At 45.4% G+C, this 24208-nt stretch overlaps 1 protein-coding gene across 7 annotated transcripts in view; it reads right to left on the bottom strand.

Moving 5' to 3' along the window:
• Nucleotides 1-1350: 1350 nt before the first annotated feature.
• The window catches only part of SH3KBP1 (SH3 domain containing kinase binding protein 1), a 321649-nt gene continuing 298791 nt past the window's right edge, over nt 1351-24208 (bottom strand). For all 7 annotated transcript variants that reach the window (XM_019755429.3, XM_074323349.2, XM_019755427.3 and 4 more), the window contains 5 exons: nt 16372-16481; nt 12590-12718; nt 8127-8398; nt 4731-4794; nt 1351-3824 (listed from right to left, as the gene is read on the bottom strand). In XM_019755429.3, the coding sequence (XP_019610988.3) occupies nt 3783-3824; nt 4731-4794; nt 8127-8398; nt 12590-12718; nt 16372-16481 (617 nt within the window). In that variant the 3' untranslated portion in view covers nt 1351-3782. The remainder of the gene's footprint in view (nt 3825-4730; nt 4795-8126; nt 8399-12589; nt 12719-16371; nt 16482-24208) is intronic.

The raw sequence follows: 24208 nt of genomic DNA on the forward strand, positions 1-24208 counted from the left end.
TTCTTACCACTTGATGAGAACTGCCCCATGAAACTGGTTTTCCAGGAATTCAACTCTCCTCTTTTGTTCAGTTTTTTTCTCTTTGTTTTTTTTTTCCTCAGAAAATTCTAGCTACAACCTACAGGTTACCTTGTTCTGTTGTTTGCTTGAAATATTTTTACCACCTGTTGCTCCAACAAGAAAAAAGGAATAGCCTAGTTTACTGTGGATTCTGAATTCACAAACATGATGAGCACACACTGTCATTTACAGGAAGGGGCTGCCCCCACAGTCCCTCCAATTTGGAATCAATTAAAAAGGCATGAAATAAAACCACCTCTCAGGGACCAGCATCTACTTCATGGACCCTCCTGGGCTTCAGGGGCCGCCTTCCACTCCACGTGTTGGGAACCAAGCTTCAGTGACCCAGGAACAGAACTAGGAATGACAGTGAGTGGATCACCACCTTACGATACATGACCCCCTTCTCTGTCCTTACACCACGATGAACATTTATTTTTGGCTGGGAAAGAGTTTTCTCTGTGTTGGCCACTGTGTTCCCTCATTAGAGCTAATTTTAGGAATGGCATCTTCCTGCCCAGGCTTAGGTCATAATCGCCATGCCTCCCTTCTCTCTGTTGGGATCAGCCATGCTGAACACCGATCACCCATGCACATGTTGCTTTGTTACAGTTCTCATTTGTATAAAACCAAAGAAAACAAGCTTTTCACCAAGCCTTCTGCATGCTAAAACATCCTGATATTAATTTGTGCTAAAATAACGAGGACTAAAACCTAATCTAATACAAAAAAGGAGACCATGATGACCTCAGGTTATAATACAAAGGCCTTTATAGGACCTAGGGATTATTTTTATACAGACTGTGGCAACTGTGAGCAATAAATTATACACCCTGTGGTTTTTCCCATCAAGGAGCTGGTTATGAAAGGAAATAAAACCCCACCATTAGTAACCAAAGACACACACGTGGTAATAGATACAGGCTGTCTTTATGGGAGAAAACAAATCATGTACTTGAGTATGCTGTCTAGAGGGCTCTGTATAAATAAAAGTGGCTTTTATTTGAATGATAACTTAATGATTTTTACATTAAAAAAGAATTTAGACCTAACTAGAGTTTTCTGCTTAAATATGAATGTAACATTCAACAATTTAAAAATGGAATTCACAACCACAAATTTTAATGAACTATTTCTGTTCACTTCGGAAAGATAGGTGTGTGGGGGGGTGCACTATATCCCATGTCCTCTGAAGACATTTCTATAAGAGTAATCAAATTGTGTAAAATGGACAAAAATGGTTTGAATTCCAAATCATTCCTCTTGGACCAGGACAACTATGACCAAAAATATTTTCACAAAATTTCATTTTAATCATCTTCGTTACAAAGCACAATACTTAAGACTTTTCTAAATACAACTTTAGAAAATGAAGCAAAAAAAATAATCTCCATAGATGCTGGTTGAGTCCATGCTAAATGCAAAATAATTGTTTCAAAAGTGATACTTTCAAGCTTTTCAATATTCTTGACGGGTCCATTTTGTAAAGAGTAAAGATGGTGGCTGTTCAGGCAGTGGCGGGTCCAGTTCCATGATGTAGAATCTTCTTGCTGGTTAGCCCAAAGGGCAGTAATGAAGCTGGATACCCCAACTTCTCCTTCTAGAATTGCTTCTCCCTCTCCTTATACAAAGAAAGCCAGTGGCCTCTACAAAGGGAAGGTGACAGCCCTCTACATTCCAGGTCACCAGTGCCCCACAAGGGCACTCCAACCTCTCAATTTAGTTATTAACAATACTAGTCTGTATACACATTATATAAAACTATACCATTAGGGATTTTCATGATGAATAAATGAGAAATCCAAACGTCAAAGAATCCAATCCTCATTCTTATATTAGGTGGTGGAAAATCTCTGAAGCCTTCAAGTTTAACACAGAAACAGTCAAGGGGGACGGGAATGTTTTATGCTACCCTTGGAAACTTGGCGCTCGTGGCCCCAAGCACACTGAGAGCAAGGCTGCTGAAAAGGCAATATGCCAGACATGGGAATGAAGGCTGGGAGGTTTCTTTCTTTATACACTCCCTTCCCTTAACTCCCTTCCTTAACCCTGGAAGAACAGGTGTCTGGGCTCTATAAATACTCTGGAGGAAGTAGCAGCCTCAAGCAGCAAAGCTAAGTATGTGGGCAAGAGGAGAGGGAGAAAGAGAAAGGAAGACACATTTGTTTGTAATACTTCCAATGATCAATAACATGTGGTGATTTTTTTTTTTTTTGCATCACTCCTTCAGTATTATCAGCTCTCATTCTTCGTGGTTGTGCCAATCTATTAATGTTTAGTAGTTCACTCTAAAACTCAGGAAATAGACAAAGCAGCTTTTTTTAGAAACACATAAAACATCATCAGGGGCCATTAAGGGACCACCCCACCCCCACCCCAATCCCCAAACAATCTTGCAATACAGTATGCCCCTTATTTCCGCTAAGGATGAGAAAACAGTTATATAGTCTAAGGCTGAACTGTTCATTTGCTACAAAGATAAAGTGGACAAGCAAACACCAGTTTCCTTGAGATGGAAAAAGCAATTCCATAAATGCCAGAAAGATCCAATGGCTATACTTTAACAAGAGCCTCCCCCCGCCCCATTCCCTTGGACCTGAGGAAGGGGTTACAAGAGAGTGAGGCAAATGACATTATGTGAGTACAGTTTAAACAATAACACACACGGATAACCCAGTGCAGGAAATAATACAACTTCCCCCCCTTGTTTTCATTTGCATTTTACTTTTATTTATTTTTGCTTTAATAACGCATATTCTGTTCACGCAAAAAGTGCAAAGGACAGAAAGCAGGGGTTTTACTTGGCTGATGAAAAATCAAGCAGGGGTGACATTTCTAGTTTCATGAACAACCTAAAACTAGGAGAACTTAAAAGTCGCAGCTGGTACCACAGAGCACGCGCAGCTTCACAGCCGTCTCCTCTGAGGACCTTTGGCTAGGGGAGAGAAGCTGTGAAGACAGTGGCCTCTAGTGGACTTTGATAAGCGGCTAAAAAAAAACCAAACTTTTTAAATTTATTTTTTTATTTTTTTGAATCATGGTAGCTGCATCACAAAAGCTCCAATCAAGAGGATGGTAAAAAGAAGGCACAGATCATTGCAAATACCAGATTTTCTCTTTCTCTTTTTGTAAATATACCATCATATATAAGCTAAAATTGATCTCAGGATGGTGGGGTTTGCTGGCAGGGGAAGAATGGGTTGGACCTAAAATTGCATATGTAATAGACTCCTAGAGGGGACATAAAGCGAGGCAGCTTTCCGCCTGCAGCAAAAGAATGGGACGCTCGCTCCGGACTATGTGTAATACAAATACTGGGGGAATCTGTGACAAAACACGATTAAAAAATCATAAAATTATAAAGCTTGTAAACGAATAATCTGAAATTACATTTTATTAATGGAAAATATCATCAAAATAGTACCACTATGGACTAAACTGCCTGAGTTTTCGTTTCGCATGAGATCTCATAGTAAAAAAAGCCTTTAGCACAATTTGCTCTGTTTAAGTCACAACCAGTGCCAGACCCAGGACTAGACCATGGGGTAGTCTCCTCTTGGATGGAATTTGTGTTGTGCTATCAAGACTTTTGTGCTAATCTTTCAAACAGGGACATATTGAGGCAAATCTTTAATCTTTTGGCACAAGGTTATTTTGGCTGGGGCGGACAATTTGAGTCTTAGACTCAGGATGAATAATGCAACATTTCATTTATCAAGTATTCATTTTGATTGAAGAGCTTTCTTTATGTCATTAACTTCCATCTATAAAGGAAAAACAAGAGCCAACAAAATCATAATGAATTGGCTGGTTTGACAGAAACTAAAAGATAATCAACTTGGTTGAAAGAAAATTATCAACCTGACAATTTTAAGAGCCAAATGGGTAAAAGGACATGTGAATTTAAAGTTGGTAACAATGCCACAAATGACACAACCCCAAACGAACAGGCACACAGATGCAACGCACTAGGAAATGGAGGCTGTTTTCATTCTCACGCTACCAGTACCCAAAATTTGTCAAAAGCAGCAATAGTTCCAGTTTCCTGGCGAGAAGGCAGCGCAGGCTGTCGTGACACACTGGACCACCTGGCAGTGTTGGATGGCAGCTGTGGTTGGGCCCAGGGTGGGGGGGTGTCTATCAGCACCCCCACAGTGATGACAAGCAGTTACCTATCCTTTCTTTAAACAGCATGGATCCTAATTGCCACCTAGGGCACCAACTGGGTGAAAGCTGGAAGTCTCCCTTTGGCCATTTGGTAATGGCTGGGTCGGATCAGAGGCTAGAGGGGGACAGGGCTCTGATGCCCGGGCAGGACTGACGTGGGCACCAGGAAGAAGTAACAAGATGAAATCCAAGTGCTGAATGAGGCCTCTGGAGACAGGGGGGTGGGGTGGGGAGGGGGACCTCCCCAGAGGACATGTTTCAGGTAAATTCCAAATGAGAAACCCAATCGGGGGCACATTCCCTAATGTCTCCCTTCCCCAAAACTTCCTGGATCCCAGGAGAGGATGTGAAGAGAGCCTATCCAATTCTAAGAAAAGTGCCATAGGAAGCACGCCTAAATCTGCAGAGACCTAACAATCGTTTAGTTTCAAAATAGAGCCCTGATGCTGCCCCCCACCCCCAACTGAGCCTCCCGCCAGGCAGCAGGACCCCGAGGGACCCACCTGCAGTCGAAGCCGGATTTTCTTCTCTTCATCCAACTCCGACAGCAACTGCTTAATCTCTCGTCTGAAAAGCAAACAGCAATGAAATTGAACAAAAGCCCAGACTTCCCCAATAAGAGATAAGAAGCCTCTTATCACTACAAAACTCATCTGACCCTTTTAAAAAGAAAATGTGGACAGAACATTATATTTTCGTTGCATTGTTATTGCTTAAAATTTGTCAGAGACAGAAAGGCTTGCCATTATTTCTGAGCTTCCAAAATATGTAGCCATCAAAGAGCAGGTCGGAAATGACCTTTAAGGTCCCTCAGTCCAAGCTTCTCCTGAAAGGAGAAGATGGGGAAACTGGGACCTTAGAGAGGTGGCCTGACTTGCTCAATGACGAGACTCCAGGTGTCCAGGCTCATATTCTGTCGTCTTCCCTCTCTGCCATCTTGACCGGAAACTATCCTTTTATTATAGAATCGCTGTCTTTTAAATGTACTTACATAATCATTTTCATTGTAGACATTTTTATCATTCCATATATATTTCCTTTGCTTTCCCAGAGTTTTAAATTAATAAAAGGTTACTGGTATGTTTTCATGGATTCTCACAAAATCCTACAAATAGTAATATCTGAAAACTTAAGAGGTAAAATAACTGAACTAATGATACGGTAATCAAGTCATGGAGAAAGTAGACATGAGTTAGGACACAGTCTGACGCCCTTTCCAATCTTAAGTAGTGAAGTGAAACAAAACTAATCATCTTGCAAACTCAGGGCTCTATAGTTAGGACACTGCAACCATCCCAGCTCTGGTCAGAGAGCTGTACTCCATTTTCAGGTATCAAACATCCACTCTACATCTGTACTTTTACAAACTGGATTGGAAAAGCAAAAAAAACAAGGATGCAGAAACAGCACAACAAATAAGGCAGAAGTTATATTGCATTTGCTCACTTCAGATCAGCACCAATGATGGTCCCTAGACTTGGGCCACTGTCCGAACACTGTTGTCAATATGTTGGGTTCTCTGACGTTGACCCGTGTGATTCAATTACAGGCAGACCTCGGAAATACTGTGGGTTCAGTTCCAGACCACCGCAATAAAGTGCGTCATAATCTTTTTGCTGGGGGACGGTCTTGCCTTCAATTTGTAAAACATACAACGTCCATGAAGCGCAATAAAGCGAGGTATGCCTGTATTTATTCAAGCATGCTCTATACACCGCTATCTCAGTGGGCACCACTTAGGGCTTAGAAAAGAAGTAGAAGGTGAGGTCCTAGGCAAACAGAACGACTCCAGGAAGCCTATGGCAAGCAAAGTCTTGAGTGGTCCACGTGGGGGAGTTAGTTGCAGAAGGCGGTGCAAAGAAAGTCACTAAGTCTTGAACTAGTAGAAAAGGGCATAAGTCCACGAGGAGGAAGGGAGATGGGGGGACTGATGGAGGAGAGCCAGGGCAGAAGCAGGGAGGTGAGAACCACCACACTTGGGGATGAGGGGAGTCGGCAGACTTGAGAAAGAAGTGACACAAAGGCTGAGAAAGAAGTGACACGAAGAGCAAGGGTGGAGACCCAGTGACCCTGGGCAGGAAGGGCCAGGCTAAGGAAGGCGGCCGAAGACATGCCTTGGAGAGGGGCCACTGTCACATGTTGATTCAAGATGTTGGCTGGGGAAGGACAATTCTGGCCAACCACTCCCAGGCTTCACAGGGGAGAGAGGAACGTGGGGTGAAGCAGCCCCAAAGCACTGGTGATTCTGCACTCAGATTTCAGACAATCAAGAAGGTTCGAGGCACCTCTCAGAGGGCCCCAAGGGCTGAAGCCCTGGATCCAGGCCCGTCTGACTCAATTTCTGAACAGGTCAGCTGGTTCAGAAGGCTGAGAACCAGTGCTCTGGGATGTCCTGTGGTGTGGGGTCACTGTCTAGGCAGGGGACTAATGTCACCTGGACATGGAAGGGGCCTTTAGGTACCCAAACCTCTACTATACAGAGCCAGATAGCAGCTGGGGAATTTAAGCAGTTAGGAGCAGCACGGCTGGCCCCAGGAGACCTTCTCTAGTTCCATCCTGCCAGTCTGCATATTTATCTGACGGGCCCCTTCCAGGTAGGTGGTAAGTCCAAGGGACCTCAAATTCATATGACACCTCCAGTCTGAGTGGAACAGAACCTGAACAGAGCCACAATGCTCAAAGTGAGTTCCACAGAACTCTCTTCCTAGAATGCTCTAGAAGACAAGGGCTCTGTGATGAAGTACATTTGGGAAACACTGCGTATGCCATCTTTTCCATCTTCCCAATGTACAGAAAAAGCTCTGAGCAGTCCTTCCGAGTAGAAATTAACTTTGTTTAATCCAATGATTCCTAAAAGTGTGTGGCTGAAAAACAGTTCAGGGCCCTCCAGCCCTGTGTCCCCGGGGAGGCAGGTGCGAGGACATCCTCCTGAGGGCATGACTGTAGGTCTCTGACCCCATCGCCCACCACAACCCTGAGCACCTCCCCATCCAGAAGGCCAGGCACCAGGGATGTGCTGACCCATCACCCACGGGGCTGGTCTGCGAGCTGATGAACCTGCCCACGCTGTTCCCGTTGCCGGAGTGCTCTGCTCTTGGCAATCCTAGATCGTCTTTCAAAATCTTCCTCAGGTAACATTTCCTTGAGATACCTCTCCCCTCACCACCCCCGTTCCCCCAAGAAAGAGCTGATTCTTAAATTCTCTGAGCCTCAGTTTATTCAGATAAGTACCTCCTGACTTCCAATCCTTTTACCAGCAAGTTTGTCACTGCATACGGCATCCTGGGTAATATTTACATGTGATATTTATGTTTGCTTACAAGCCTTTCTTCCCATCTAAGTGCTCCTTGAGGATTAGCGATGCAGAGAGAGCATGTATGTAGGCATGATGGAGCGAGCCCCCTGAGTCTCACGGGGAGAACATCTTGCTGAATGTAAAGTCTTGGGTTTAAACATTCCCTACATCTTTTCATACATGACAGCCCCTAAATGTAAGCCAATTACTACACTGGGCAGCTAACTGCAGAAATTGCAATTTTTGTGATGTTAGAGGAAAAGCTGGCTGTTGGGCTTATGAAGAAGTGACACATGCATTTCATGGGGATTTAAAGATCTTTCTTTTTCGCAGCCTGCGGAGCACGTCAGCCCTTTAACTGACTCTTCCCTGTACATCCCTCAGGCAGCCCGTGCCCTTCCTGCATGCAGAAGGTCCAGTTACACATGGAGCCGAGCTAAATGAAGCCTCTGAGGTTCATACTCCCTCCCAACCCTGCTGCCACTGTCACCGGGGAGGCCAGCCCACCCTTCAGGGCCGGCTGGGACCCAGGCTTGCAGACTAGGCCCTGGCCCAGCAGAGAGCAACCCGGGAGGCGGTTGAAGAAGGCGCGCCAGACACTCACTTCTGCTGGTCCTTCATGGTCTCAATGATGCTCCTCAGCTCGCGAACCTGTGTCCTTAGCTCCTCCACGGCTGCCTGGCTGCTGGCCACAGGCTCCATCTTTGGTTTTCCTTCCGTGCCGAACAGAGACGGGGAGTTGGCTCTGTGTCCGGATGGTCCCAAAGAGGACGACATGGGGGAGGGTGCCGCCGAGGACAGAGGGGCTGGCCCACCACTGCCACCTGCAGCCATGGTCCCTGGCTTGGGTGGCAGGGGTGCTTTGTTATCAGACACCTGTGATAAGGGAGGGCAGAGAGGCCTCAGACCAGGGATTCGTGTTTAGTAACCTCCCATCTACATCACTGCCCCCCCACCACGTACTCCTCACTCATTCCCTCACCCACAAGCACCCAGGGCCAACCTGGTGCAGGCATCCCCCCTTCAAGTGCCTCCCCACTGTGTGTTTTAAACCTGAACACCTTTCTGGCCAGGTAATTCCTGGCTGTTTAATGTAGATGTCCAGAGGCCCACCTACTTGCTGGGCTCTGAAAACTCCAAGGGAGCAAAACATTTGCTTGGTCCTCAAGGAGCTTAGAACCCAGTGAGGTGTAGACAGACAGACTAACCAACACCCTGCAGATGAGGGGGAAGACTGCACATAGGCAGGGAAGCATAGAGAGCCACCAAAGTACATAAAAGGGATGAACCATCCCGGAGGGACAGCATCTGGGAGGAGCTGACAGCCCTGTCCTGGAGGAGGAGGACTTGGAGGCGGCCAGGAGAGGAAGGCTGGTTGGAGGGAAAAGGTCTCGGAGCAGGAAACCAAGTGAAACGCACTCACAGGAAGCAGTTGTTCACAGGGCTACAGTGTCAGAGGGTGCAGGAGAGACGTAGGGTGGGAGAGCCACAGCTGGGGAGGTGGAAGGGCTTGTGGAAAGGGTTACAGAGATTGCGTGCCAAGTTAATGAGCACTCTGGCTGCAGAAGAACCGAAAGGTTGCCAGAGAATTGCTGGGAGACTCTCATACAATGAAAGCTAGAAGTGGTGAGGGTTTGACAGAGGTGGTGTCAAGAGAACAGAGAGAAGACAGCTTGAAGAGATGTGGTGATGGCAGGCTCATCCAACCAAGAGATGCAGTCCCTGCCCTCAGGGAGCAGGCACCCCATGGCGATGTGTTCCTCAACAGGCTGCAGGGGGTGAGGAGGAGGTACAGACCTAGGGACATGGGCGGGGATGGACCAAGGGCGGGGACAGAGGAGCTAGGCAGTGAGGTTGTACCTTTCACAGGAGGAAGAACAGGTTGAAGGCCCAGATAACAATTTGTTTTGGACACAGTGACTTTTAGGAGCCTGAGGGATAGCCAAGGGGACATGTCTAGTGAGCAGAGCCAACAACTGAAAGAGGGAGGTGGGCCAGAGAAATCGTCAGAGGAAGAAGCCATGGGGGTGGTAACACTCAATGATGGAAGCTGGGGACTTCCCAGATTGGAGAGGTGGAGAGGGAAGGGAGAGCCCTTGAGGACTGGGACAGAGTGGTGAGAGGGGGGCAAAGTCAGACTAGAAAAGGAGCTTGGGTTATGGAAGTCTCCTGGAGGAGTTTTCAGAAGGAAAAATGGTTAGATAAGTGGGTCAAGGGTGCTGAGAGGAAAACTGGGGGAGCCCATTTTGTGGAGCAAGGGAGACTGAAACCTGATCAAGGCTCTCAGTGCCTGACCAGAAGGTGAGGGGTGTGGCTTGCAAGTTTAGAACTCTCTTTCCAGAAATTTGGCTGAGGAAGGAAGATGGGAGGGAGGGTGTATTCACAGAGAAGCCTCGGGAGGAGACAGGATTAAGGAAGGGTTTTGTTTACTCTCAAAAGGGGGGAGACCCTGAGCTGGATGATATGCTGATGGAAAGAGCCAGAGGAGGGCCAGGCTGGAGACGGAGGAGACAGGCCGACGAGACTTGATGGAGATGTGTCCTGACGAAGCCAGGAGGGCACTGGGAGTCATGGGTAGGAGGAAAGAAGGGCACGTGGCAAGCCTAGGGGAGGAGGCGGTAGCAAAGGAAGCTGAGATGTAAGCAGGTGGGGAGGACATTGGGAGGTGAGGGGAAGTGACAGGCGGAAGTCGACACTGGTGGTGAAGCTGGACCACACAGCCGGGACTGCCTCCAGCAGCAGGCGCCCAGGGCGGGAGCCAAGAAGGGGCTTGGCTGGCACAGTGAGGAGGCAGAGTCTGGAGTCAGGCTGTGCTGGAGGGAGAGACTGGGCAGAGTGAGCCAGAAGCAGATGGGCTATCATTCCCAGCCTCCCTGCTCGTCTTTTCTCTGCCAAGTTACCATTGAGGAAAAACGCTTTCTGCTGCCAGAGACAGCGATCTGCCATCCCGTGATTATTGTTTGTAAGAGTTCTAGTAAGAGGGAAGAGGGACTGACATTTATGGAGCACTGGTCCCATACCGGACGTCAGCTAGACAATTGAAATGATGATCAGTTGGCACACACGTGTGACCGAGCAGGACATGGAAGCTCAGGGATATGGCTGAGAAATTCTCCAAGTCTCACAGCCTAGTAACTGGCACAAGTGGGATTCAATCCTCTCCCACATCAGCTGGACCCTCAAGCCTGGTACCATGACTGGCTGCCCGAGTCTGAAAATTCATGCTCCCCTGTCCTTTTCTTCATCTCTTTCCTATTTCTGGGTTCATACTTTTCCGCATCCCGAGTCCTCATGTACCTCTGCCCCCAACCCACCAATATCCTCACACTCACTCACTGATGTCTAGGCAGTTCTGGAATAAACACTTCTCAGCATTTCCGACATGACCTGCTCTTCTGGCACATTTTGGCTAACAAATACTTTTTTAAGTCCTCACAGGCTGTAGGCCACCACACACACACACACACACACACACACACACACACACACACGCACGCACGCACACACTTTCACCAAATTAGTTCAAGTGGAATTTCTAGAAGCAATAAACAGCATGACAACTGCAGGGAAGTGAAATGGGATTGAAATGTAGATATCAGAGCCATGAGGAGCCAGTGCCCACCAGTAGATGTCACTGTAGAAACAGCCCAGGGATGACAGAGAGAACACGACTACAGGTATACCTAGTCACCAGAAAAAACAGGTCTAAATCCAATTTCTGCAAATGGGATCCATTTATAAAAAGGAAGAATGCTTCAGTTTTGAGAATTGATTTGTTTTATGGGATCATATTTTTGCTTACTGTACCAGATTATAAAGAAAATCTATATATGTAAAATTTTAAATCTCTGAGAAGGAAAATCCCACATAATCTTTGATTTCCTTGTGTTAATTCCTGCTTCAAGTGCCTTTAAAGATGATTGCAATTTTCTACTTTTAGACAGAAAGCAGTTGCAAGTGTTTATAGAAAATAATTCCAATTGAGTGGGTTCTCTTAGCACAAATTTTAAAATCCTGGTTCACATTCATAGGAAGAACAGAACTTGTAAGGGTATCCTTCATAAGCCACATGTACTTGCAAAACAATGTCTTCTTTGTTTATCATAAGCCAATAACTTAAAATAGCTATACTATCCCCTGGGTGTGCAATGAAATTAAAATGCTTTAGACTATAAACTTATCCTTTTAATAAATGAATCCAAATCACCTTTAAAGAGATCCCCATTAGTTACTCAAATTCATGAGCTACCAACCATCATTTGCGACACTACCAGTTTCAAACATAAAAGTCAAGATCTGTAGGCCAAGGGCACAACATTTAATACATTTAATGTATTGTTTCTAGACACCTCTAGGCTTTTTAAGTTGTCTTGGCTGTTGTGATGGTGATGGTGGTGGTGGTGGTGGTGGTGGTGGTGGTGTGCAAGGGCACTTGTGTATGTGTGGTTAATAGTATGAAGAGGAGATCAAAGCACAAGAGAAAACATGGGAAATCATCAACTAGAACTTGTGTCTCAGGGATTCTGTCCAGTTTTGGAGACTTTGTAATATGTCTCCTGGATTTTGGTACTAAAGTAATCACCGTCAGTAAAGAATGACAAAAACTTGCATTATCTGTTGAAATGGACGGAATGTTTGTATCCTCCCAAATTTCATATGTGGAAATCCTAACCCCCAATGTGATGGTATTTGGAGGTGAGGCTTTGGAGAGGTAATTAGGTCATGAGGATGGAGCCCTCATGAATGGGATTAGTGCTCTTATAAAAGGGACCCCAGAAAGTTCTCTCACCCTCTTTCTTCCATGTGAGGATACAACGAGAAGTCAGCAGTCTGTAACCCAGAAGAGAGCCCTCACCAGACCCTGACCATGCTGGCACCTGATCTCGGCCTTCCAGCCTCTTGAACTGTGAGAAATCAATTTCTGTTAATAAGCCACCCAATCTATCACTTTGCTACAGCAGCTTGAACTGTTTATCCTTGTTTGGTTTATAACTCATCATCAGAGCATATACAAAAAGGCAGGGATCCCGTGCTGTTGGGACGCCCACACCATGGCTGGTCACTCACTTGGGATATGGTAACAGTCTTTGAAGTTTTCTTTGACGCGTCCACTCCTCTGTGTGCGAGCGAAACGTGTTCCTCTTTATCTTCTTCGGGACTTGGGGAGTCAAAGATATCAGGGCTTGAAAGGGACGACTGGATAAAGCCAAAAAAAAAAAGCTTTTGTCAGAATTACACCTTAGCTGACATAGCTTTTGTTAACACAATGCTGTATGCTTTTCAAAGCACTTGACACTTTTATTTGTCTCCCCATTATAACCCCGTGAGGCAGAAAGTGTGCTATTATCTGTGCACTAGCAATAGTGGCAGAACTGGGACTAAGAAGCAAGATTTCCTACACCAGGGATATTTCTATGGGATCTTTTCACTGATGCCCATCGGTCATTCCATCCGTCATCCATCTTTTCCTGCCCCTTCCATCCCTCAGAGCCTCTTCCTTTCTGGAAACACTTGCTACCATGTGCCAAGCACTGAGCTTGGTACTGAACTTAACACGCCAGATGCAGTCCCTGCTCTCACGGGGCTGATACCACGTTTCCCTGAAAATAAGGCCTAACCAGAAAAGAAGCCCTAGCGTGATTTTTCAGGATGACATCCCCTGAACATAAGCCCTAATGCGTCTTTTGGAACAAAACTTAATGTAAGACCCGGTCTTCTTTTTGGGGAAACACAGTAGTCCAGTGGGGAAGGACACACAGGTTGAGAGGAGGCTGCCTTTCACCTGCTTTCCCTCCATTTCCTCCTGATCCTTTTCCGGGGTCACTAAATCTGCTGCACAGTGAAGTGCCGAAAATGACTTGTCTAAGAGGAAACTGTTTCCAGGGACAAGGGATCACCAGGCCTGTGGTTCAGTCACCAGTGTTTCTATAGCCCCCCTACAGCCCCCGTACAGCCTTCCTGCCAGCACAGCAAGCTCACACCTAATTTGGTACCTGCTGCTAAATCTTTGCCCTCCTTGCATGGACAATCAACATCCATTCTGGATTCTATCTTTGCTAAGGTATATTTACAGAATGGCAGCATCTTTTGGTAAAATATGGAGATAACACTCCTACCCTTTCTGCCTGAACTGTGACGGTCAAAAAGCTGGATGAATGTGAACCAATTCACTGGAATTCACTTGGTCATAAATGATTACTGTGCTAGAATTTTCCTATTTTAGGAAAATGCAAAACAAGTGAAAAGAGTTCCGAGGGCAAGGAATCTTTTTAAACGAAGACTCCTCTAGAGATTGCTTTGGGTGAGCTCATATTCAGCGTCATCTCTATGCCTCCTACCGCGATGGTGGGGAAGCAGTCCCCACTTGGCACCATTATAGAAAAATCACATCTACAAATACTATTTTCGTTTTCTTCTGTTTATTCTACTAAGGCAGAAACCTAATATATTTAGGAAATTTTTAAGCAAAGTTTTAAAATTAAAAGGTCTTGTTTGTTAATCTTCATTTAATCTGAAAATCCAATTCCTAGAATAATACCCACCAACCAAGCTTTGTTATTAATCTAAGCTTAACTGCTTAACCACCTTGCAATGCCTGTATCCTTTCGAGATTTTATTTAAAAAGCCAGTTTCCTCCTATATAACCTATGGTTCATGACCTGCCAATCAAAGCTTGCTCTTTGAATTCTGTAAACATAAATAGCTCAAACTAGGGTGAAAGGCCCCAGGCTGGGGAGTCATAACTGGTGCATTTCCTCAGTCATTCCTTCCAATGGCTTTTTAGGAATATGTCCATGTCCACTAATCTTATTTTGCTATGAAAAATCTACAGTGCTAATTGGAAGAAGAGTAAACATCAATTCAACGTCCATATGGCAATGGATGGCAATGAATGGAAGAGGGAATAATAATTGTACTTCTTTAAAGCACAAATGTATCCTGTTGTTTTAAGTCTGCAGATAAAGTTGCTCCATATAAAATGCCAAACTTTTTGAGTTACTGTACCATAAGCTTCCTTCAGGCAGGGACCTTGTACATCTCATTCTCATTTGCAGTCTTGGTACCTGGCATAGAGCTGAGCCCATAGGAGACAGATGTCTATAGATATTTGTTGAGTGAATGAACAAATGTGTAGTCTAAACGTGGAGTGAAGATGAGGTACCATTCCCTGCACCCCAAAATATACACAAACTGCCAGACATGGGATGTATGGACCAAGGGTGGGGTGGGAGATGATAATTTGTATTTCTCTCTATTTAATTCTGGATGCCTCAAGGCCCTCTAGGTCCTGAAAATTTGGCAAGAATTTGGAGGGAATACAAACATGATGAAGGATTTATAGAGAAAATGTGGGAGCTAGGATTACAATGTTAAATACAGAGATACTAAGGAGCAATTACATAGGTTGTGTGTGCGTGAGGCATGTTGGGGAGGTATGGGAAGGTGAGAGGGAGAGGGCAAAGAAGGTGGTATTGACACAGTACTCTCTGTAAGAGTGAAAAAGTAAGGCACTTTTCCAACTTTTCTCCCAAAAAGGTGTCAATACATAGATCTGTTTCATACAAGAGGAAAAATAGGATGACTTAAACCACACTTTCAGACTCAGAAGATATGAAAGAAGAGGTGCAAAAGAAGTGGCATTCTTTTTCTTCTAAATTATGACCCATTAGGTGAGGGGGTAAACACAGAAAGTGTCCTGGTAAACTTGCGGAAGGTTAATTCCTTGGTGTATCTGGGTGAAGGTCATAAGGCCTTAGACCTGCATTCCCAACAAGGATGAGTCAATGTGAGAGATGATAGATAGATAGAGAAGAGAGGGAGGGAGGGATACACACACACACACACACACACACACACACACACACACACACACTGCTTGTGGAAGCATCAAGATTTTTCTACAACGACATTCACTTCAGTGTTCATAAGAAGAACTGGAACAACATAAATGTCTAATAATAGTGCACCGGCTACATAAGCTCTCGTGTATTCACAGGTTAGAACAGGAGGCAGCCATTAAATGTGACATTACGGAAGAATGTGCAATGACTGGGGAGAAAGGTGCACAATGTAAGCGGGGGAAGCACATTTCAAACAATGCATATACTATGTGATCCCATTTTTGAAGAAATAATTATATATATACAAATAGAGTTTTAAATAAAAGACAAGGGTACAGCAAGACGTTAACAGTTCTTAGCTCTGGGGAGCAGGATTACAAGTAACTTACTGCATGCATTTCATTGTTTAAATTTGGTACCATAATGTGTTACGTGTTTCCAATGAGAAAAGAAGTTATTCAAAATGACCCAAACAAAAAAAAACTTCTATGGGTTATCTGGAGTGTTCTGACCACTCTCTCCTATGTGATCAGGTGCCTCCTATGTTTTTATAAAACTCTCCAGAAGGCCTGCATGGGTTTCTGTGGAGGTGTGCCGATAACAGGGCTTTGGGAGAAAAAGGCTTTTCACTGCCAAGCGCTGTACAGAGGCAGATCTTTCTTTAGTCAAGTTTTGTTTTGTTTACAGACCAAACCAACCTCGTTCTCCCTTCCCACCATAAAACATGACTTTTTTTTTTTCTTACCAATTTCATTTCAGGTTCCAACAAGAATGAGTCCGGGAGGAGAGACAAGAAAGAGGGAGCGCCCACCTTGCTGACAGATACACGAAGAACAAACAGGAATGCTGCTCAAGTCCAGAAGACTCTGAAATCACTTTTCGTCAGCAGTGTATCTCATGACCTCCTTCTCCCGCTCGTCCTCAACTCAGCCACTTGCAGAAGAGTCCTTACCTAGAATCTCTAACCTTTCCTGCGTTTCGGCTGTGGAGAAGTGGGGAGACACTTACGGACGTCAGGGACTGGGATGGAGGCCGCCTCCCCGTGGCTTTTGGTCTGCTTGTGGTGGGGTGACTGAGTTTCTCAGTAGACGATACCACAGAGTCAAAACCTTCTAGGTCTAAAACAAAAGGAAACAGATTTTTAAGAGCAACCGTAGGAGTGAGGAAAGGTTCTTATAACATTATTTTCCTTAATAATCATCCTTTACGCCTGGATTAAACGTCATCATGTAAGGAGGCTGTTTACATCCTTTGGTCATCCAATAAACATGACTCAAACCAAATGAATAATCATTTCCTCCTTGGTTTAACAAGCTAACATGTGAACACTGATCACTGATTCCAAAATACCGTGTTTCCCCGAAAATAAGACCTAGGCAGACCATCAGCTCTAATGCGTCTTTTGGAGCAAAAATTAATGTAAGACCAGGTCTTATTTTACTATAATATAACACTGGGAATATAATATAATATAATATAATATAATATAATATAATATAATATAATATAATATAATATAATATAATATAATATAATATAATATAATATAATAAATACTGGGTCTTATATTAATTTTTGCTCCAAAAGACGCATTAGAGCTGATGGTCCGGCTAGGTCTTATTTTCGGGGAAACACGGTAGAAGAGGGCAGGGCAGGCTACCCCTCTGGTACCACGGCCCTCTGGCCATCAGCTCTCAGCCTAACATTAGACCATAAACTCCTGGAGATGGAGGGCAAGCTTCTACTTGCCAGACAATTCATAGAGCCCAGCACCATTCTCTTCCCAGAGGCATCACTCTGTGGACACATTCTCTTCTTCAGTCACAGGTCTCCTCATTCGTTTACTCCATTATGACTGAGCAACTACTCTGTGCCACACACAGAGCTTGATACCGAGGCTACACCGTGAGGACGGCAGACATGAGCCTGCCCTCAGAGAGCTCACACCCCTATGACTGACATCTCAGATGAACCCAGAATCATTCAGGCAGATCATGACTGCACTTGGTGTGTGTCCAGGAGGAAGGCCTCTGCCTTCACCTTGCCACCCTCTCCAACTAATGATCAGACCAAGCAGTTCCCTGGATCTACAGAGTTCTGGGGATTTACAAATGAAGCTGTCATGCAGGGTGTCATGCGGGGTCTCCTGTCCCGCTCCCCACATAAGAACATAGGACATGGTGAGGCCAAAAAGGAACACCCACGGAGCCATAGATAGGGGAGTCATACCACTATATTCTTGCTGGCGTCTGGGTTGGAGACACAGGAGGCAGGAGCCACACTATCCGCAACCTGCCGTCCATTTCTCTGTCAACCAACCCCACTTGCTAGCTGCAATCCGCCGTGCTAACTGCAATCCGCTCTTGCTAGCTCAACCACCATCTTCTTACTAGCCCCCATTTTGCTGCTACCTTAGCCACGGCAGTTATATCAGTAGCCAATGGTGAATCGGTAACAGCTGACGGCCAACTAGTCACAGCTGATGACCATCTACTACCTGAGCCAGCACTTTTCTATGTGAGGCCAAGAGCCTGGAAACTGCTCTCTGGGGCTCTGTCCCCACAGAAGTGTAGATGTGTGTGTGATGCATGAAGGAATGGCTTGGCAGGATGGTGTCAACCCTGAGACCCATTATTGCTTGTGACAGGGGCAACACCGTCTCTTCCTGACAAATATACTGTGTTTCATATGCTATGCTTGGCATTGCATTCCCAAGCCACTCCCCATTTTCCCTTTAACAGACCCCAGTTTTGTTTCAGGACAATGTGCCCCGTCCCTGGGCTGAACTATGTTTGGTCTAAGCCAATGATGTCAATCCTGCCCCTCTTTGCCTGTGATTGGTCTAGAGATGGCCAAGTAGCCCAATTTGAGTGACTGAAAAATAAAAGGCAGTCTACTGAGAGCCTCTGGGAAAGAGATTTCCTCTCTAGGTAGAGAGAGGCAAGTGAGGGGAAGGCCATGTGTTGCCGCCCTTTCTTCTTTCCTGCTTGGGGTGCTGTTGTGTACCAATAGGATATCTGGAGCTGTGGCAGCTATCTTATGACCATGAGGGGTGTCACGGCCAATGCTCCTGGAGATCTTGAGGATGGCAGAGCAAAAAAAAAAAGTGGAAGCAAGACCTTGGATGACTGACAACCTCAATGAGCCATCCACCAACCCTGGAATGATCTAGTGCCCAGACTTCCTGCCACGTGAAATTAATAACCCTCTGTCATGTTAGCCAATTTTAATCCGATGTTCTTTATTTGCAACTGAAAACATCCTAACCTGTAACTGCAGTTATGATGGTTCACGACAGAAAAGATAAAAATTATGTGGGTTTTTTTTTCCTTCCTTATTTGGAGGAGAGCTCTTTTGTTGATGGCCATAAAAAGTGTTCTGGCTGTGTGATGGCTTTATTCTATTAATGAACAGGCAGGTGTTGTCTGCAAACTATTTCCTTTATATGCAAAACCAAGCACAAGTGACTGATCAGGACAAACCATTACATTACACCTGGGATTATATGAACTGACTTTATTCTACCACCTGGTGAATGAATAATTACTCGGTGAACTCATATTATCAGGGCAAGGCAAGTACAAACAAAGGCTAACCATCTGCAGAGACAGCACAAAGAAAACTACGTTATCAGTGGTGCTCAGAGGCCAAGACGGAGCCAATCAGCACCCAGCACCCCAGTGTCAGGCTCCTAAAGGGCCCCACCTTGCCTGCCTGCTCAGCAGGGCTCAAGGGTGGGTCAAGACCCCCACTGCTACGTGGGCCTTTCCAGAGCCAGCTCACTGGCCTGACCTTCTCAGAGGCCTTCTCTTTAAGAGAATCTTATTTTCCTAAAAGTTCTGCACCCAACCACACCTCAGGACTCACCTCTACTAATTCCATGTTGTCTGAAAACGAAATTCCCCATTACACTCTTGAATTGATGCCAACAGCCATCAACTGACATTAATATCCGCCTAATGAACGTTTTTAAAATCATGTTTTCTCTGATTACAAAAGTAATACATGCTCAATGTGTAATTTAAAAAAATTAAAACAAAAGATTGTAACAACAAAAGAAAGTCAACTATAATCTTACCACACTGGGGTAACAACTATTAGCATTTCAGTATATTACCCTCCAGGCTTTTCTCTATAGTCTAGTTCACACTATACGTAGCACTGCATTCTGCTTATTTTACTTCACATAATATGTCATGTCTCTAAAACTTTTTCATAAACATTTTGATTATTGTATAATCTTCTACTGTATTGCAATTCATGATTTGTTGACTCAGTCCCTTATCGTTGGATGATTAGTTGCCAAATCATTCTGCACTCTGATATTTTTTCTTGATAGAAAAGTATCCGCCAATATCTTTGTATGAACTCTGCATACAATGGGTTTAGCAGGTTCTCCATGCAGTTCCCCAATAGGGAGCAGGGAATAAGGCCCAGGACAGGGAGGTCTGCTGAGGGAGGGAGGCTGGCTGCGGAGGACAGCAAGCACAAAGAGGAAGCCCGAGGGTGAGGGGAGAGGACGCAAAACTGAGGAGCAGATGCTGAGCAGGCAGCTGGGGAGGAGGGGAAGGAGAGGGCCGTTCAAAGTGCCAGCGAACAATGCACTGCGGAGGGCCTCGTCTGGGTGCCACAGGGGCTGAGAGGGACCACCTATTTCATGGCTCTGTCCAGGAAAGGGAAGCAAGCTCTGGAGACAACACCTGAGCAGGGTGAAGTGACTGCAGAACAATTAAAGGCAAAGTGACTCCAGTTCTCTACCTTGGCTGCACAGTGGAACCACGGGGACAATGAAAAAGACTCATGCCTGGATCCCACCCCGGGGATTGGCTGAATTCAACTGGGGTGCAGCCTGGGCACGGGGAGGTTTTCACGTGATAGGAGCACGCAGCCAAGTAGAGAAGCACTGCTCTAGGAGGGATGGGGGCTGAGGCGAAGGAGGGATAAGTAAAGACTTGACCACGCAGGGAATAGGAGAGAGCGCGGGGCCCGGGGCCACCAGGGGCGTGATGGGGAGTTCTAGGGCCTGTGAGTAGACAGCCTGCCGGGTGAGCTATCAGGAGTAAGGCTCATCCGCAGGGGGTCCTCCATGGCTGGGCTGGGCAGTGCTAACCTGGTGTGGGGCGCAACAAACGTGCCAGAGCAGTTGATCAAAGTGGCAACTGAAAGCTTGGGTGATTGGTGACAGGTCACAAACACTGCAGCTGGAGAAGGAGGCCTGCGAGGTGACTCAGAACGCAGAGTGGCATGAGAGAGGGTTGTGAGGAGCAAGGGGAGCAGGTGGGACAGCCTCAGGCCTCCTTGGAATGGACTTGGTACATCCACTGGGGCGCAGGGACAGACAATTCACACCCAGGACATGTCTGCCGGACTCTAGGGAGGACTCCATCTTTGCTCCCCGCTCACCCTCCTGGGCCCACTGAGAGAATGAAGTCGCCCTGGGAGTTGAGGGGTTGACAGTGTGAGATGGCAGTCTGTAATAAATCACACTTCCCAAACAATTCAGAGGTGGGTGTCTGTCTCCTGCACCTAGACTGTGAGCCCCAGGAGGGCAGGAACTCATCCTTGAACTCCCAATATCTAGTGCATTCCTGGAGGGAAATGTGCTTACTATTCTGTAAATGAAGGAACAAGCGAATAACTGCACAAGCCACCGAATGAACGAATTATCTCAAGAATAATCTCTGCCTCCAGGAGTACAGTTTGCAGAGGTGGCCAGTGGCAGGACATGAGACAGCAGCGTTCTGTGCCACGGCTGCAGAGAAAGCTTGGCTGGCCCATTTTGTTTTACTGGCTGAGGTCTGCACTAAAAAGACCCGCACATGCTGAAGCCTGGCCACACTTAGCCAGCGTTTCCACGACAGATGGCCAAAAAGACTGCCTCATCTGTCTGTCACTCAAGAGGGCCAGAGTCCTGCAGGGGGAGCGGCTCTTAACTTCTTCATGCATATTCAACTACATTTAACTTTCTTGTTTGTGCTTATCAAAGCACTTTTTGGAAACAACAACAAAACCAAACTGCCAGAAAGAAAAAGACGCACCAAGTATGAGGTCACTTGCTGAAAAAGGAACCTCAGACCCTGAGCTGCAACACACTTCTGCTTTCTGTCAGTGAAGGGGGAAACTCTTCAGTACTACAACCTAACTTTTCAGTGGCCCAGAGCACGCTTTCATGACTGTGGCCATGGTAGCTGAAATTAAGGCAGAATTTCCATGACTAATCCATTGTGGTGCGAAAAAAATGTTCCAATTTTCATGGTGGTTTTGAAATGAATCAGGCTGAAACTTGATAGGAGCTTTTTCAGCCTGGCTGGGGAGTTTTTCTCTTACTAAAAAACAGTTTTAATGTCCATAAGCTAATCCAAAACTATTGAACGGGCAAATGGTGGGTAGTTTTTAAAAGTTAGTTTCATAAGGATGAGAGGCTCTTGGCTTTTGTGATGCTTGGAAGACGAGCCCTCTGCAGACATCCAGGGATAATTCACGTTGGACACAGAGTCAGCTTGGAAAGGCCTCTGACTCTTCATGCCATGTGAAATTGCCCATTTTCCATGAATTTCAGTCACACCCTATTTAGTTCAATTAGAAAATGTGGGCTCATTTTCCACAGATGGCAGGGATGGTACCAGTGACCACAGGTGACCTAAAGCTCCTCCACTGAAAACACAGAGGAGAAACAGTCAAAAGTCTGAGACAAGCCAGCTGTCATCAAAGGAACTAGTTGTGAGCTCTTGCATGGCTGTTTATTCATTGTACTTGCTGCTCTGGACTCGAGAAAGAACCCTGGAATGGAAGTTCCCTTCCGCTGAAGCCTGGCAATGTCACTACCCCCTAGTATCTCTGGAAGCCACCCCTTCTCCTCCACGCCCTTGTCAAGGATTTTTAAAGCTTTGGAACTTCTTGCCTGGAGCCGCCATAACAGATTTCTCACTCCAAGCCCCGTACCACACCACAGGCTGCCACCAGTGAGAGATGTTAAAGTGTAGATCTGAGTTTGTCCCTTTGTTGTTTTAAGTTCTTCCTAAGTTCCCATGAAGTCGCAATCGTTACCAGGGCCAAGGCCCTCGCTGCGTGGCAGGTGCCCACCTGTCACTATGTCCCTCTGGTGACATCCTCCCCTCCCCCTCCTCTCTTCCCCTGGGGCCATCAAGGCTTGGCTAGGACACCTGGGACCTCTTCCAAGAAGCCAGAGTGTACCCTAAAGGCTGGCTTGAGTGCTCCCCTAGTCACACATCACTCCAACCTCAGCATTTAGCACCCAGCACAGACATTCCTTGCTGATCTATCTGTCTCCCCCACGAGCCAGGGAACAAGCTGTAGCTGTTACCCCTGTCCCACGCCTAACATTATTCCTGGCTTGAGGTGCGTGTTCAATACATTATTGAATAAATTAGCAAACAACTTTTCTGGGCTTCAGTTTTTCCACCAGAAGGAAAAACACACACAACAAAAACCAGAGAATGATCTGAGCTATCAGCTTCGGAGGGTTATTGTTTTGTGAATGAGAGATGATGTGAAAACTCTTTCAAATCACACAGGTAGAGTTTTGTTTTCTATACCATTGATGAAGTTGTGGGATTTGAGAACAGAGATCAAAGAGTAAAGCTAAATTTCAATTTTAAAAAACTTTTTATTTTAAGATTGAAGATGAGAAAACCCTAAACCTGCAGGGTTGCAAGTACTTCCTCTGCAAGGCAGTCTGGACAGGCCGAAATCTCACCTCATTCGTAAATCATGTGACTAGTGTGGAAAATCTGTATAGATTACAAAGATGGGTCCGTTATTATGGGTCAAATCAACACCTGTGTTAGCTGAGTCCCCAACCGAAAAATTCTCATTTGAGCAATGATCAGCTTCTGCAGGAAAATAAGCCCTCCAAAATGTGTAAGGCTGTAGCAGATTAGCTGTTGTGTTTTCATTTATAATCCAGGTGTGACGTTTGCAAGACACAAGCTGCTGAGAGTAAAGAGGTTTGAGTTACTGTTCAGCCACCCTAGTACTGCATGTTTCACACAGGGGCACTCATGTAACCTTCCCCAAAACCCAGGCCCTGTAGGCACTGCTCTATTCTATAAAGGGAGAGAGGGAGAATCAGAGGTTAGACAACTTGCTCAAGGTCACAACCAGAAAGGAACAGGGCCACATTCAGATTCATGTCCATGGAATTCTTTCCATTACAGAGCACCAGACAGACCGCAGGCACACTTGACGTTACTTCTCATTCGAACAATGGTAAATTCTGAGATTGGTTTCAACATTAAGAATGAGAAAAGATACTAGGAAAAATAATTTTCTTTTGTGAAGAAACCACTGCATGCTTTGATAAAAAAACCCTGCCTTTGTTCTATTTTATTGAAATGTGTTTTATAAGGACAAAAAGGGGATGGCTTCTTTAAGGACATCGCTGGCAAGAAATGGAAGGAGTTATGCAATTTAACAGAATGTCTGGTTATGCAGTACAAAGTAATGTTTACATGGAAACTTGTAGCTCAAGAATTAGACAGGAAGAGAGGAGTTGATTTATTCATTCACTTACTCAAACATTTATTAAATACCTACTGCATGCCAGTCATAGGGATAGTTTTGAGAATGGAAGTATAATCACTCTAAATCAGCACTATCCATTAAAACTCGCTGTGACGACGAAAACCTGCCATATCTATACTATCCAATATGGTAGCCACTAGCCCTATGTGGCTACTGAGTGCGTGGAATGTGGTTAAGTGCGATTATTTAAATTCAATTGAAATAGTCACCTGTGGCTAGTGGCAGCAAAGGTCTCTATCATAGCCCTACATCAGGTATTTCTTCTCACCCATGCTCAGTCCATTCACTGAGCGCATATTTA

This window comes from Rhinolophus sinicus, chromosome 18, assembly GCF_057876585.1.
Source record: "Rhinolophus sinicus isolate RSI-liver-muscle chromosome 18, RSI-T2T, whole genome shotgun sequence".
Taxonomy (NCBI): domain Eukaryota; kingdom Metazoa; phylum Chordata; class Mammalia; order Chiroptera; family Rhinolophidae; genus Rhinolophus; species Rhinolophus sinicus.